The sequence below is a fragment of the Harpegnathos saltator genome, unplaced genomic scaffold, assembly GCF_003227715.2.
Source record: "Harpegnathos saltator strain DR-91 unplaced genomic scaffold, Hsal_v8.6 scaffold83, whole genome shotgun sequence".
Classification (NCBI taxonomy): Eukaryota; Metazoa; Arthropoda; class Insecta; order Hymenoptera; family Formicidae; genus Harpegnathos; species Harpegnathos saltator.
Window position 1 is genome coordinate 322,248 of NW_020230682.1, and position 14,425 is coordinate 336,672.

General features: G+C 40.6%; 2 protein-coding genes across 3 annotated transcripts; one reads left to right on the forward strand and one right to left on the reverse strand.

Moving 5' to 3' along the window:
* The first annotated feature begins 207 nt into the window (after window positions 1-207).
* On the forward strand, window positions 208-4,669 carry UQCR-C2 (Ubiquinol-cytochrome c reductase core protein 2). The gene is made up of 7 exons (XM_011142306.3): window positions 208-386; window positions 801-940; window positions 1,460-1,651; window positions 1,754-1,970; window positions 2,049-2,483; window positions 4,026-4,247; window positions 4,355-4,669. The coding sequence occupies exons 1-7, from the start codon at window positions 276-278 to the stop codon at window positions 4,439-4,441; spliced, it is 1,404 nt and encodes a 467-aa protein (XP_011140608.1). The 5' UTR covers window positions 208-275; the 3' UTR covers window positions 4,442-4,669.
* On the reverse strand, window positions 4,579-7,928 carry LOC105183883 (uncharacterized). Of its 2 annotated transcripts, none has more exons than XM_011142305.3 (4): window positions 7,283-7,928; window positions 6,198-6,723; window positions 4,981-6,014; window positions 4,579-4,902 (listed from the first exon to the last, which is right to left on the reverse strand). In XM_011142305.3, the coding sequence occupies exons 1-4, from the start codon at window positions 7,412-7,414 to the stop codon at window positions 4,774-4,776; spliced, it is 1,821 nt and encodes a 606-aa protein (XP_011140607.1). In that variant the 5' UTR covers window positions 7,415-7,928; the 3' UTR covers window positions 4,579-4,773. The 2 variants fall into 2 exon arrangements, with proteins under 2 accessions (XP_011140607.1, XP_011140606.1); XM_011142304.3 differs by having other exon boundaries at window positions 6,198-6,729; window positions 7,283-7,927.
* Between the last annotated feature and the right edge of the window lie 6,497 nt (window positions 7,929-14,425).

Here is a 14,425-nt window from a genome sequence, read left to right on the forward strand (position 1 = left end):
ATTGCGAGAGATATTACAGTTGCACAATAATTACATATAAATTAGCACGTAAAATAGAGTAAAATCGCGAGCGTAATATTTTTGCTTTTCCAAAGAGTCCGGTTGTTTCCAACCAGGAATCTTCTCTTCAACAGTGAACTCGCGAAAAGTAAAGATTTCCCGACCTTCGGAGGTACTTCCTCGCTTTGTGAGAAGATCAACTCCTGAGAGAATTTGACACTGTGCGCCGAATTGTCGGACGGCGCTCAGATTGGTCGTCGCCTCTCGCACAGCTAATGGCGCCGTGTCGGCCGTCTACGCCTGTCCGATCAGCTCTTCTGCTTCTGCTGAAGACACGAGAAATGGCTTGCTCCGCTGTCCGGTCGCCTGTCCTTCGTAGCCCTACGGTATGACGGATCCCATCAATGATCCCATGCCACCGATCGCGTGTCTCTCCTGCAGATACTCCGTCGTCTCACCATTGACTTTGCTCGTAACGCGGGTGTTATGTAAATCGCTAGCGTACGGTATGTGTTAACCTTGCGGCTATTGAGATGTCTCGAGCGGTCTTGCGGTTTCTTCGTTTGTACCGCGTTTGTCTTCTCGACGAGACGCGAAATCGTGCTCGGAAATCAGCCTGCACGTAGCCGTAGGTTTCTGATATCCTGTTTTACCTGTGACCCCACTGCTCCTTGCTGAGAAAATATGTTCGTCTATTTTGTGCAAGTGGAGATCGCACAGTGATTTCCACTTGCACACGTTTCCTCAGATTGTTCAACAAGCAGATGAAATGTATTTTCCTGATGCCCGTGTCATTTCAGGTGAGGCATTATGCAGCTGCCGCTGCAACTCAGTGCTCCAGCGCAGCGGTCCCTGAGCTTCAGGTGTTGTCTAGCAATAAAGTGACTGTTGCTACGATCAATAATAATAATCCTATCGCCCAAGTGTCAGTCATCTTCAGGTATACGTGTGAAACAGTAAATAATATAAATGTGTTGTTTATACAAATGAGATATTTGCAAGGGTAACTTTGATCAAGGTCAAATTAGAGTTACATAAGTCGTCGTTCTGCGATCAAGTTTTATCGCTGTGTTGGCAAGGTAGAACAAGTGAGGCCTGACCAGCAACGACTTTAGATTGTTGATTAGATTAATCAGTTTGTTGAAAATCACTGTCTTCAAGTTTGTGCATGCAAAAATGACATATCTGTAAAAATAAAGTACATATCTGTCGCTTTTAACAAACTCTGATTTGTTGAACAATAATAAGAATTGCCAGCACCGGTTTTCAGTTATGTAACTTGTTATCCAACAAGGACCAAAAAATCAGTTATTTCTATTTGCGTTGGAGCAAAATGGAGCAAGTGATACTCAGCTGACAGCAGTTCTGGCCACTGATTGAATTAATCAACTTGTTGAAAGTCACCCAAAAGTCACCTGATACAAAGCAATTTTTTTCAAGTCACTTTTCACACTCGCAGAGCTGGCTCACGCAATGAGACCTACGAGACACAAGGCGTGGCACATCACCTCCGTATCTGCGCTGGCCTGAGCACCTGCAGATCATCCGTTTTCGGCATAACCAGGAACATCCAACAGCTCGGTGGGAACTTGACCGCCACTACGGATCGCGAGAGCATCGCTTACACCTTGCAAATTACAAGGGACAAATTGTAAGTGGATTCTCACGCGCTCCAATCCAAGCCTAGAGACTTTCGTTAAAAGAACCTGGTCTCGTCCTTCTCGATAAACTCAACACTCGCGCTCCGCAACAGAAACAACGCTTTAACCTTCTTGGAGGACGTCGCCACCCAACAAGTGTTCAAGCCTTGGGAGCTATCCGACCAACTGCCCAGGCTACGCTACGAGTTGTCCACCGTGCCCGAAACAACCCGGATCATGGAACTGCTGCACAAGGCGGCGTATCGCACCGGGCTCGGCTATTCTTTATATTCACCGAAGAGGCAACTCGGCCGGATCAACACAGAAACCGTATGTGCATTGACCGTGTGCGTTCATTGAGGAGCCGACACTTGCCACATTACCAGCAAAGTTCTCTTTCCTCTCTAGCTTCAACACTTCGTCAACACCTGGTTCACCGGCTCCAACTGCGCGGTCGTGGCCACGGGCGTGCCTCTGTCGAGCGTCGCGGAGTTCGCGACGAGTCTGAAAGTGGCTTCCAGCGACAAGGCTCCAGAAGCCAGCAAGTACCACGGAGGGGACCTCCGCAAGGAGCGGACGTCCGAGTTGGCGACTGTGGCGGTGGCTGTAGAAGGCACCGGCCTGAACAAAGAGAAGGACGTTCTCGCTTACGCCGTGCTGCAGAGAACAGTCGGCAGCGACGGGCCCCGGGTGAAGTGGGGCTCTAGCACGTCTCCTCTCCAGAGGCAGGTTTCCAGCGCAGCCAGCGCCGACCAGTTCGCCATCTCGGCGTTCAACGCCAGCTACAGCGACTCTGGCTTGTTCGGCTTCATCATGTGCTCGATGCCCAGCGTCGCCGGCTCCGTAAGTTCTCTTTCGTCTGGTGTTTGGTACAAATTATCAACACTGGATCCAGCTGCAACGTTTCTTTTCATTTGGTCGGGTCGCACAGCTCTTTGACGGAATGGGTTGAAGTATCAGGAAATCTGCAAAACGCGCGGTTTCAACCGGGAAGTCAAATTCTTACCAGAAGAGCCTGTTTCTTCTTATCCATTCTCTTGGCTTAAGAGGGGAATTATATGCAGAGCAGGCCGTTTTCAAGGCTATTTTTACGAATTTTTTTAACAAACAGTGGGATCAATGGACTTGAAATTTTCACGGCGTATTCATTAATGTTCAAGGTATAAAATAAATTTGTTACTATCTATATGGAAAGTACGTATAAAACTTTAAACACGTTTATTTGGAAACACCATTTTCTTTAAACTGTCGACACGATTACGCAAAAATTACTGAACCGAATAACTTGAAATTTTTACACAGTATACAGTAGACATGTAGTTTTCGCTCCTACCTCGAACATAGTTATATATTATTTTATTCATTTTTTTTACAACATGATTACAAGTTGAGAAAAGTTTCATTTTCGATACTTTTTTTTTGTACAGTCATTATTTTTCCAAACTTGGCTTCGCTGCCTTCATTTTGGTATGGGCTATAACGGCAACTGTATATTTTAAAAATCTGTCTTGGTTTTTGGCTTCAGAGTAGTGAGAGAGGCCCAGAATTATGTCAATAGCAAACATGGAGCTCGCAAACGGAAGGCTTTTTTATCTTCTGGCATTTTTATCTATAATTATCTATTTATCTAATTCAACGTCCTAATATCTTTATTCCACGTCTTTTCTCCGTGTGTATACTTTATAATTATCTATAATATTATATTATTTAATTTATTTGACATTTTTATCTATAATTACAAATTGGATCGATTTTTGTGATTCAGTAAAATTTATTTTATACTTTGAACATTAATGAATATACTGCAAAAATTTCAAGTCCATTCATCTTACCGTTTCTGTTAAAAAAAAATTCGTAAAAATAGCCTCGAAAACGACTTTCCGCATGTAATTTCTCCCTTAATATCTCAATAATTGTGAAATGATCGAAGGCTTCTTTTGTCTTGATGAGCTGACCTTCACACGAGAAAAATTTTATCTCTCAAAGTTCTCAGTTTCTCGTAGATGAACTTTTATTGATGACATGAAGAAACAGGAATCTATGCTAAAAATCCCTACGGATTATTGGAAATAAAATCCGTAAAATGGCGGTTGAACATCCTTTAAGATGCTGTGAACATTTTTTGAAAATTTTCCTTTTGCTCTAACAAGTGATAAACAACCGTGAAATTTACACAACACGCAACACACCTCCTTTCTTTCTCTTTAATAATTTGGTCATGTTAATATCACGGTTATTTGTTGCTTGTTGAAGTAGTCTTTGCGCCAGTGGAAATCCTTTATTTCATTTCCACGACCTTGCAGAGAAATCTTGAGTTATCTGTTATCAGTTTTCTTCCTCGCCGATTCTCAAAGAGCTTTGCTTCCACATTTTTCTCCTTTGTAGGTGACGAAAGCTGCCGCCTCATACCTGAAGTCGCCAAAAATCTCCGACGCAGACATCGCTCGCGGCAAGGCTATATTGAAGGCGGAGATACTGTACGCCGCGGACGACTGCGCTATGTTACTGGAGAACTTGGGTCAGCAGGCGCTCTTCAAGGGTCGCGTGTACAAGCCGGCCGATCTTGTTGCGGAAGTGGACAAGATTAGTGTGTCTGACGTGAAGTCGGTGAGTAGGTTTTGCCCCCTCCTTTCACTCGATAAAATACCCAAATATCTGTTCCTTCGCGCGCGCAAATATAGGTGTATGTAAAATTGATGTCTCTTCGCTTTCAGGTCGCCGGAAAAGTCAGCAGCGGGAAACTGTCCATGGCCGCGATCGGCGATCTAAGCACCGTTCCACACGTCGATCAGCTAAATTAGATATGAGACTTTGAACATTCTATCTAAGCGGTGAGCCGCTGATTCCTCAACCTCATGTTCATAGTCCAGAGATGTGCACGTTCATCGGCGTGCGAGGAAAGCCGAATTTCGATGTTAATTTAAAGATAATTGTAGAGCTTGTATACAGCGCGGAGTATCCTCGGGATACTCGTCCGCCTAGAATATACGGAGAAGAAACGTGGAATAAAGACGTTAAGATGTTGAAAATTATCTTACATTCTCTCGTGAGCGGCGTCGAGTCGGCAACCAAGCATCTCTCCGACCGTCTCCGCGAAATGAAAGACACACGTTTCTCAATTTTGCTTTGTGATTTAATGAAATTTTATTGTATCTGTAGCGTAAAACTTGTTGTTCTTTTTCGTCGAGGACCGCAACGCTTTCCCGTGCATCATCCTCCCCAGAATAGACCTGAGGTCCTCGAGGTTTTGCAGAAACTGGGCCTGGAGAAGAGAAAAACAATTTCCATTATAACACAGAAGACGCGACGATTGCGTAAAGAATGTCGCTCCGACACTCACGTGTTCTCTCACGATCTTGCTCAGCCGATTGAAAAGTTCCAGCACATGGCCGTCTTGCGACAGGAAGTACTGCTGCTGGTGAGAGTCTAGAAGCACATTACACCACTCGTACAACTGCCGCTCACTCGGCTGCGGGTTCTCGTCCAATGAATCCGTCTTGTCGTCCAGCTTGTTTGTTACGTATTCTAGTAGCTTGATCACCTCGTCGAAGTCTAAATTGGCGTTCAAATACGGCAGGATGGAAGCGCTACAGTAATCTAAGCTAAACACTTTGTCCTGAAAACTGTTCCTAGAGCACAGATAGCTGGCGGGCGGAATGGACGCGCCGTCGATCACACCGTTCTGAGGCGGGACTAATACCTTGTCCGGACATTTCAGCGAGAACGCCAAGAGGTCCACCAGCAGCTTCTCTGGCAGGTCTTTGAACGTGTTGAGACACCAGCAGATTGACGAGATGTCGCCAGACTCGATCAACGGTGGAAGCACCGCCTCGAATATCGCACTATTACTCCACCCTTCATTTAGATACATAGAGATCTGCTTGGAGATCTTCGAAGGTACTCGGCCCAAGGATTTGCTCTTCTCGCACGTTCTGCTCTTGTCCCACTGAGCCACCGTAGTCTCCTGCACGACAATGATGTCCGCGTCGTTGTCGTTCACGCTGTTCTTGCAGCTTACCGACGAGCCCAACATGGCAGCTATTCTTTGCGGCGCGAGATTGTACGGCGCGATGGCCAAATGCCTGTTGGCTGCCAAAAACAACTTGTCCTCCACCTTCCAGAGCTTCGCGTCGTTCGTGTAGAGCTTGAGCTTCAGCACCGCTTGCGTCAGTTTGTACTGGACATTGTATATCATGAGTACCGCGCCCTCATCTGTCACGTCGGCGCCGTAAATTGCTATGGTCGTCTCGTTCAGGTGCGTCATCATCACGGGATGCTTTGTGTTGATGTTGGTTATTACACTGATGAGTGTGCTATTTTCTGGGCCGGACGACTTCCCGCTCAAGAAGTGACTGAACAATCTGCCGTGCGACCCTGCGAAATTAGAAGCATCGTCTATAAGAGAAACGGATATATTTATCAGTGCAACACAAGAAATCAGTACAATTGTTCACAATGAGAAGAACAGAGCAATTGTACGAGAACGAAGGGATAAAGAAAATATAAAAAAGCGACAAAGAAATAAAACACGCGATCGTAACGATTGATCTTACTAACATAAAGTTAACAGATACGCATTGTTCGTGCTCTCTATCACTGTGTGCCCCACCAGATCCTCTAATTCTCGTTTCAGTTTGATCCTCTTGATAGTATCCACCTTCTCCAGGCAGGTATTCTTCGTTAATTTGACAACTAAGCAGTTATATGTGTCTTCTATCCTTGTCAAGCAACATAAACTTGTCTTCTTGTTCAGATGTATCAATTGACAGTGCGACAATTTCTCCTTGTCCTTTAGTATACCTTCGCTGGCCCATGATTTTCTGTTTGCAATCGCCCAGCTCAAGGAGGCCGCAGCTCCATTCTGCTGGACTAGAACGGGCGGCAGTTCATCGTGCGTGAGAATAGTGTGCAATGCTAAATGAAACTTGTACCCTTTCACCTCATTCAAGTCTGCCTCCTCCTCTGACCAGACCTTTATCTTCTTCTCCTTAAAGACTGCTGCATAACGCTGATTCGACTTATCATAAATCACCTGCGACGTTAATTTCTCCTCGCTGGACCAACTGCTAAACTGCTTCAGGTCCTGCAACTAATGCGTACAGATTTTATCAAGATAACACATTTATTTTTAGTTTTGGTTAACTTCTTCAAGGATACTTGACATATGCATATTTAGATAAGTTCAATATTTTCCTTTTTCATATCACACATTGCTAACAAAGATGTAACAAACAGCATCGTGCACAAATATTCATCACAAAATTTCACAATCGAAAGATCTCATCATGTAACTGACAAAAGTCTTATCAACTATGTTATTTTAAAAACAAATAATTTTTCTTTGATCCCAATATATTACAAAGAATAAAATTTTAAGTCATCTGTTTTAACTTTAAACTATGTGGGGATCCAAGGTAGTCCCAAAAATATATTTTCAAGACGCATTTGCACAAGTTCAAATTACAGAACTTTTAAGTGACACATCTCTGAAATTATACATGTAACCCTCACAGAATACGATTACTCAAAACTTCACCCCCTTTATAACACACATTCAGATCGAAGAGATATACAACCCTTCTGCTATCCAATCTTCCGGTAATTTCAACAAATTCGTCTCTGAAAAGGTCAGCGAGCCTAACCTTGTATCGTATCACCATGTGCCGGCCGAGTGTCACTATCGCCCGACCCGATTCCTTGTCCTGTTCGACGCCCAGTAAATCCTGCTGGTTGATGAGCGGGCACAACGTGTAGTACGTGCTAAGCCTCGCCATTTCTCCGTGACATAGAACGCTCGCCGGAATTACCTTTCTGTTTACACGAGGGCAGTACACACATGTGCACGCTGTGCACACGTGGTGTATCTTGGCGGTATTCTTCCTCTTCGTTATGAAACGCTTAACGTATGAGCCGTCTCTACCGAGCGATATTTTTTATCGGAGCGGTATTTTAACGTTACGCAGGAGCTCAGACGTGTATATTTGCCTCAAAACTAGCCTTCTCTCCTTCGCTCTTCGTTCTCTACTTCAGACGTGTGTATCAGCCTTGAAAGCCTTCTCTTCTTCGTTCTTCGTTCTCCACCATCACGTATCGCAACGGTACACTCGTCCGTTAAAGCTCGTCTTCCTGAACGTTATCGAGCGTTCTCTCAAATTTCAAGATAGACCTCACGTAGAAAAGGATACACTCTGTTTTGTGCCTATGTGCGAGAGAGAACGCGCAGCACAAAAGGCGATTGACCACGTTTTGTGATCGGACATAACCAATAATCTTACTCAAATTTAATCTAACCTTAACCTAACCTAACCTAACCTAACCAACCAACTCTATTGGCTGTGTTCAACCGTATTGTGACTACTGTGGCTGCGTTCCGAAATTCACTGCCAGTACTGAAAATACATAGTTTGTGTCACGTATACTATAGATTTTCAGTACTGGCAGTGAATATTGGAATGCAGCCTGTATTGCTGTGTTGGGACAGAGAGAGAAGCCTGAGAGCGGCCACGCCGGCGTTTTTGGCGACATGCATTTTGATGACTGATTTTAACGCCACCTGCGCCCATTTGTAGCCGGGAACTACGTTGACTACGCCCATTTGCAGACGCTGCCGGTAAAGTCTCTATTTGGTGCGTGCCCATTCTACGCCCATTTACTGGCGGTTCGTGTCTGTGGTACGCCTATAATTGCGGGTTTGATTTGAGAAACATGGCATCGCGCATAAACTTACACCTCGTTCAACAGCACATGATTCTTTTTCTGTACATATACATTTCTATACATATTTTTGTAAAAAATTGCATCTTCTAATTATTATTCGAATTATTATCTCTTGTTACATTCGTAATTCGTAACAAGAGCAGGCGGTAATTCCCAGTCGACACAGAGCATTAGTTACATTACATTTATATTAAAATTTCGCACTCAACACCATGTGTGTTATATTACATTTATATTGTTGAGTGAATTTTAACATAAATATAATGTTCTGTGTCGACTGGGTTGTTTCCTTCTCTAAATATTTTGGAAGCTTTGTTTCGCGTCTCGCGCGCGTTCACGATATATTTCCTATAATATATATATATATTCCCTATAATATATATATATATATATATATATATATATATATATATATATATATATATATATATATATTATAGGGAATATATCGTAGACACGCGTGAGACGCGAAACAAAGCTTCCAAAAAAAAAATATATATATATATTACATATATATATATATATATTACGTTATGATTGAACCCGTGTGACCGCGTTTGTTTATTTACGACTGACATTAAATCGAAATGCAAATACGTAACTGCGCGTCCAATTAGGGAATAATTATGCACGCACGTACGTACGTTTTACGATCGTAAATTAACTGCCGCGCGCCGTGCGCGAAAACTCGCCGAGTGTGACAAAACTCGGCGCTCGATCGTTTCAAAGGGGGCTTGGGGATTTAGCAAATCGCGGTCACGGCAATTAAATCACAAATGCGAGCAGTCGACATTCGAGATCTTGCCGCAAAAACGCAAGAAACGACAAGTGTTGACGATGTAACGAGCGCGACGTGAGTCGCGCGAGTCCTTTAGTTTAATTACGTCCTAATTGCGTTACATTAATTTTGCTCGTAATTACGAGCAGGAAAACACCTACGTTTACGGCATTGACGTGGTTCTGCGCGAGCGACGAGTATGCGCCGCACTCGTTATTTCATCTACAAACACGTTGTCTGGTTTGAGACGTTTTAAAAAGCCGCTAACTTTTCTTCGGATGTGACCCCTCCTCGTCCGTATTCTTTTGTTTTTCCAACGGTGCGTCTAATAAGATACAACGTAAATTACATTTTCTCTCTTGCGAGAACACTGAGACTGTGTACTCGTTAATTAAGCTAGAAAATAAATGTACACTCGCACGTCTCGACTCGGGTGTGTGGATGTTAATAATAATAATTAAATAGACGTACGTTTCACGTATAACGTGATTGACTTGGAGTACTCCGTGCCCACGGTGTTATTCATAGCGACGCATTCATACTTTCCCTGATCTATTACATCGGATTCGATAATCTGCAAGGCACCTGAAACATAAATGCGATATTCTCGAACAGCGTTCCTCTCAGGATTTTCTTGTCCAAAGAAAGATCAATGATGCGATCGCAGATCTCGTGTATGTCATGTCAATAGAGACAGTTTGAATTTGGCGTAATATGATTCTTGGAACAGACGTAAATAACTATTGTGAAGTTTGAAGTCTCTCACAGGCATGCTTTGAAAACACGAGTTGTTTTCATTTTCGGCTAACGGACGACGCAGGCATCAACACTGATCGGCAAGTTGGGGGGTAACCGTGCCTTCCCGATTGTTTGGTTTCGTACGCTTATATATGACTCCGTGATTGCGGAAAGGACATTGCGCCTCGGGCCGACGAACGACGCGCATACCGCGACGCAGAGTACGAGTGTCGGTAGTCGTATCGGTTAATACGCGTTTCTTTGTCCGAATCTTACTTGCGCGAGTGTTAGAGCTAGAGTCAGTGTCGTCGCTAGTGCTACGATGAAGTATCCGTGGGTGTTGCGACGGAGTAACCAGAAGGAGGATGTCGGATCGAGAAGTCAGGATGGAGAGAGGACTTGGAGCGCGCCGAGAGACGTGGACAGCGATACATCAGGTATTCGAGGTACCTCGAGTAATTATTATTACGCAGGATTTTTCTGATTTTAACGTACCTTACTCGAAGTAAGGACATACCCGAGTCGAAATTAAATCAGCATTCATAGTTTATCATCTGAAAAATGATAAAATAACTTGAGATTTGATTATTCATTAACCTAATTTCACGTAACATGAGTTCTACTTTTCTTTTCTCATAAAATATGAATGTTTATTCAAGCAAGGTTGCTAAGGCAAGCTAAGGTTTATGAATACAAATTTTTAATTATGTTCTCAATAAAAAGTTGCATATAATTTAGAAAACTATGAATAATGATCTTAGAATCTGATGTAAATTTTACAAGTGTTGATTTTTATTCGTCTAATAATGCTCAGATTGCTGTTTTCGTTTAGAATCTGCTAGAAGATGTCCGTTTCTCATTCTTGTTTATCTTTCTTATTGTACCGAATCTGAATTAAAATCTCTATTAGTGAAACAGCATTATTAGACATAACTGTTGTCTTTGCCTTTGCAGCTTCAGCTCTTTTAAGAGCTACAATTCTCATCATTTTCATTAGAAAAAAGAAAAGAAAAAAAAGAGAAGAAAAAAGGAAAAAAAGAACTTTAAGAATGATGAGAATAACAAGTGTTTTCCATCTCCCATTTCCTCTAATTCTTATATGATTATTTAATCCTTATATATTTATCTCACGCGCAGTTCTAATAAAGGCAGTTCTATTTACATTTTTATCTTTGTTCTCTTTCTTGCGCTGTTAAGCGAATATATCAACATCAACAAAAATTGCTCATTTAAATTAAGAATATAAGGATTAAGTACATATACATTATCGAGATAAACGAGTATTAAATAACTACGGAATACGTCGCTGTTGAAGACTTATCATGGGCGAGACTGCGAGAGTAGCCAGATGTAACGTTCAGGTAGGACAAAGCTTGTTCACTATTGCGCATCTAGATATTCTGTATTGATTTTTCAAATTGGATGCAATTTGCAGGATCAATGTAGAATTAATATTTCGACTCGGGAGAGACTTTTTTGTTATCAAATCCTAACTTGTAGAAAACTATCGATTTGAATGTCGGCAAGAAAAAAACGGAGATACTTTTGTTAGATATTTGGCAAAACGCCGGATCGGTATTTATCTAACGCTTAAAAAATAACACGGAGAACGTTTTAGTTGGATGAATAAATTTTCGTTACTTTCCGCTTGCGGTTTTCGATCGTTAGCGGTGATTCAGAGATGAAGAGAGAGGAGAGCGAGAAAGAGAGAGAAACGTCTTACCAGGATTTCTGCAGACCGGTTCATTTCGATAGATTCGGTATTAAAATATTAGACGTAGAAAAAATGAGAATGAAAAAAAATTTTTTATATTAGTACAGAAAGTCCGACGTACTTTTGTCAAATAGAGATGAGTACCAAATTTTCTACAAGTTAGGACTAGGATAGAGAAAATGTCAAATCTTTTGCGACGATGGAATTAAACAGCAATATAAATTTTGATTTACGATATTAATCGATATTCGATTTCCGGTACTGATTTACTTCCTCATTTCTCTATAAGAGAAGAAAAAATTAATACGAATCGTTCGTTTATATATCCGAGTTAATTTGTTGAATAAATTAGAGGGGTAAGTACCTGAGAAATGAGAACGAATTGTCATTGCACTTGGACAATCTACTGACACTGATTTCTGGTATTGATCGATATTCGGTACTGATTTACTCTTTCATTTTTCCACAAGAAAAAAATTGACACGACTCGTTCATTTATCCGCGTTAATTTGATGAATAAATTAAATATTGATCGGTCTTCAATTTTCGGTACTGACTTATTCTCTCATTTCTTTATAAGACAAGAAAAATTGGTACGAATCATTCGTTTATTTGAGTTAATTTGTGAAGTAAATTAGAGGGATAAATACCTGAAAAATGAGAACAAATGTCATTGTACTTGGACAATTTTCTGACACTGATTTATTGTATTGATCGATATTCGATTTTCGGTACTGATTTACTCTTTCATTTCTCTATAAGAAAAACAAAATTCATACGATTCGTTCATTTCCGCGTTAATTTGATGAATAAATTAAGTATTAATCGGTCTTCAATTTTCGGTATTGACTGATTCTCTAATTTCTTTATGAGAGAACAAAAATTGATACGAATCGCTCTTTTATCTGACTTAATTTGTTGAGTAAATTAGTGGGGTAAGTACCTGCAAGATAAGAACAACTTGTCTTTGCACTTGGACAATTTTCTTGACATTGATTTATGGTATTGATCAGTCTTCGATTTTCGGCACTGATTTATTTTCTCATTTTTTTTATAAGACAAAAAAATTGATACGAATCGTTCGTTTATCCCAGTTAATTTGTTGAATAAGATTAGAGAGATAAGTATTTGAAAAATGAGAACAAATTGTCATTGCACTTGAACAATTTTTTGACACTGATTTATGGTATTAATCGATATTCGATTTTCGGTACTGATTTACTCTTTCATTTCTCTATAAGAAAAAAAATTCATACGAATCGTTCATTTATCCGCGATAATTTGATGAATAAATTAAATATTGATCAGTTTTCGGTTTTCGGTACTGATTTATTTTCTCATCTTTTTATAAGACAAAAAATTGATACGAATCGTTCGTTTATCCGAGTTAATTTGTTGACTAAGATTAAAGGGGTAAGTACTTGAAAAATGAGAACAAATTGTCATTGCACTTAGATAATTTTGACACTGATTTATGGTATTAATCGATATTCGATTTTCGGTACTGATTTACTCTTTTGTTTCTCTATAAGAAAACAGAAAATTGATACGACTCGTTCATTTATCCGCGTTAATTTGATGAATAAATTAAATATTGATCGGTCTTCGGTTTTCGGTACTGATTTATTCTCTCATTTCTTTATAAGAAAAGAAAAATTGATACGGATCGATCGTTTGACCGAGTTAATTTGTTGAGTAAATTAGAGGGGTAAGTACCTGAAAAATGAGAACAAATTGTCATTGCACTTGGACAATTTTCTGACACTGATTTATGATATTAATCAATATTCAATTTTCGGTACTGATTTACTCTTTCATTATACCATAAGAAAAGAAAAAATTGATACGAATCGTTCATTTATCCGCGTTAATTTGATGAATAAATTTTATATTGATCGTGCACGTTGGGGGGGAGAGGGAGAGGGATGGGGATAGGTGGTAGAAAGGCTACTAAGAGAGGGGGGAGGGAGAGGGGGTTGAGTGAGGTGGAGGAGTGGAGGGGCGAGAGGGAGGAGGAGGAGGAGTAAAAGGATGAGTGAAAGAGAGCGAGGGTGAGAGTGTGAAGGAATGAAATGAATGGAGGTAAGCGAAAATCGGCGGTAGGAAATAAGAATTATAGGAGTAACAGCGGCAAAGAAATATAGATATATACATATGTATAAGAATAGATGATAAGCGAACAATTAATTATAAGAGATAAGCGAGCGAGTAGATGTAAGATATTTGTAAAGTAGATTTAAGGAGGGGCGGGGGATGCGAGTGTGTATGTGTGTGGGTGTGCGAGGGGGAAGGGGCGAGCGTTATAAGAAGTAAGGAGGAGAGATTATATTGGAATTTGTAACCCCGCCAGGGGAATCAATAAAGTATACATACAATTCAATATTGATCGGTCTTCAATTTTCGATACTGATTTATTCTTTCATTTCTTTATAAGAGAAGGAAAATTAATACGAATCATTCGTTTATTCAAGTTAATTTGTTGAATAATTTAGAGGGGTAAGTACCTGAAAAATGAGAACGAATTGTCATTGCACTTGGACAATCTACTGACACTGATTTCTGGTATTGATCGATATTCGATTTTCGGTACTGATTTACTCTTTCGTTTTTCCACAAGAAAAAAAATTGATACGACTCGTTCATTTATCCGCGTTAATTTGATGAATAAATTAAATATTGATCGGTCTTCAATTTTCGGTACTGATTTATTCTCTCATTTCTTTATAAGACAAGAAAAATTGATACGAATGATTCGTTTATTCGAGTTAATTTGTGGAGTAAATTAGAGGGGTAAGTACTTGAAAAATGAGAACAAAATGTCATTGCACTTGGACAATT

Coding starts and splice junctions, on each gene's coding strand:
- UQCR-C2 (XM_011142306.3), top strand. CDS start 276: ATGGCGCCGTGTCGGCCGTCTACGCCTGTCCGATCAGCTCTTCTGCTT. Junction 387..800: donor CTGTCCTTCGTAGCCCTACG/GTATGACGGATC, acceptor GTGTCATTTCAG/GTGAGGCATTATGCAGCTGC. Junction 1,971..2,048: donor GCCGGATCAACACAGAAACC/GTATGTGCATTG, acceptor TTTCCTCTCTAG/CTTCAACACTTCGTCAACAC.
- LOC105183883 (XM_011142304.3), bottom strand. CDS start 7,414: ATGGCGAGGCTTAGCACGTACTACACGTTGTGCCCGCTCATCAACCAG. Junction 6,015..6,197: donor TGCGTATCTGTTAACTTTAT/GTTAGTAAGATC, acceptor CTAATTTCGCAG/GGTCGCACGGCAGATTGTTC. Junction 4,903..4,980: donor GCAAGATCGTGAGAGAACAC/GTGAGTGTCGGA, acceptor TCTCTTCTCCAG/GCCCAGTTTCTGCAAAACCT.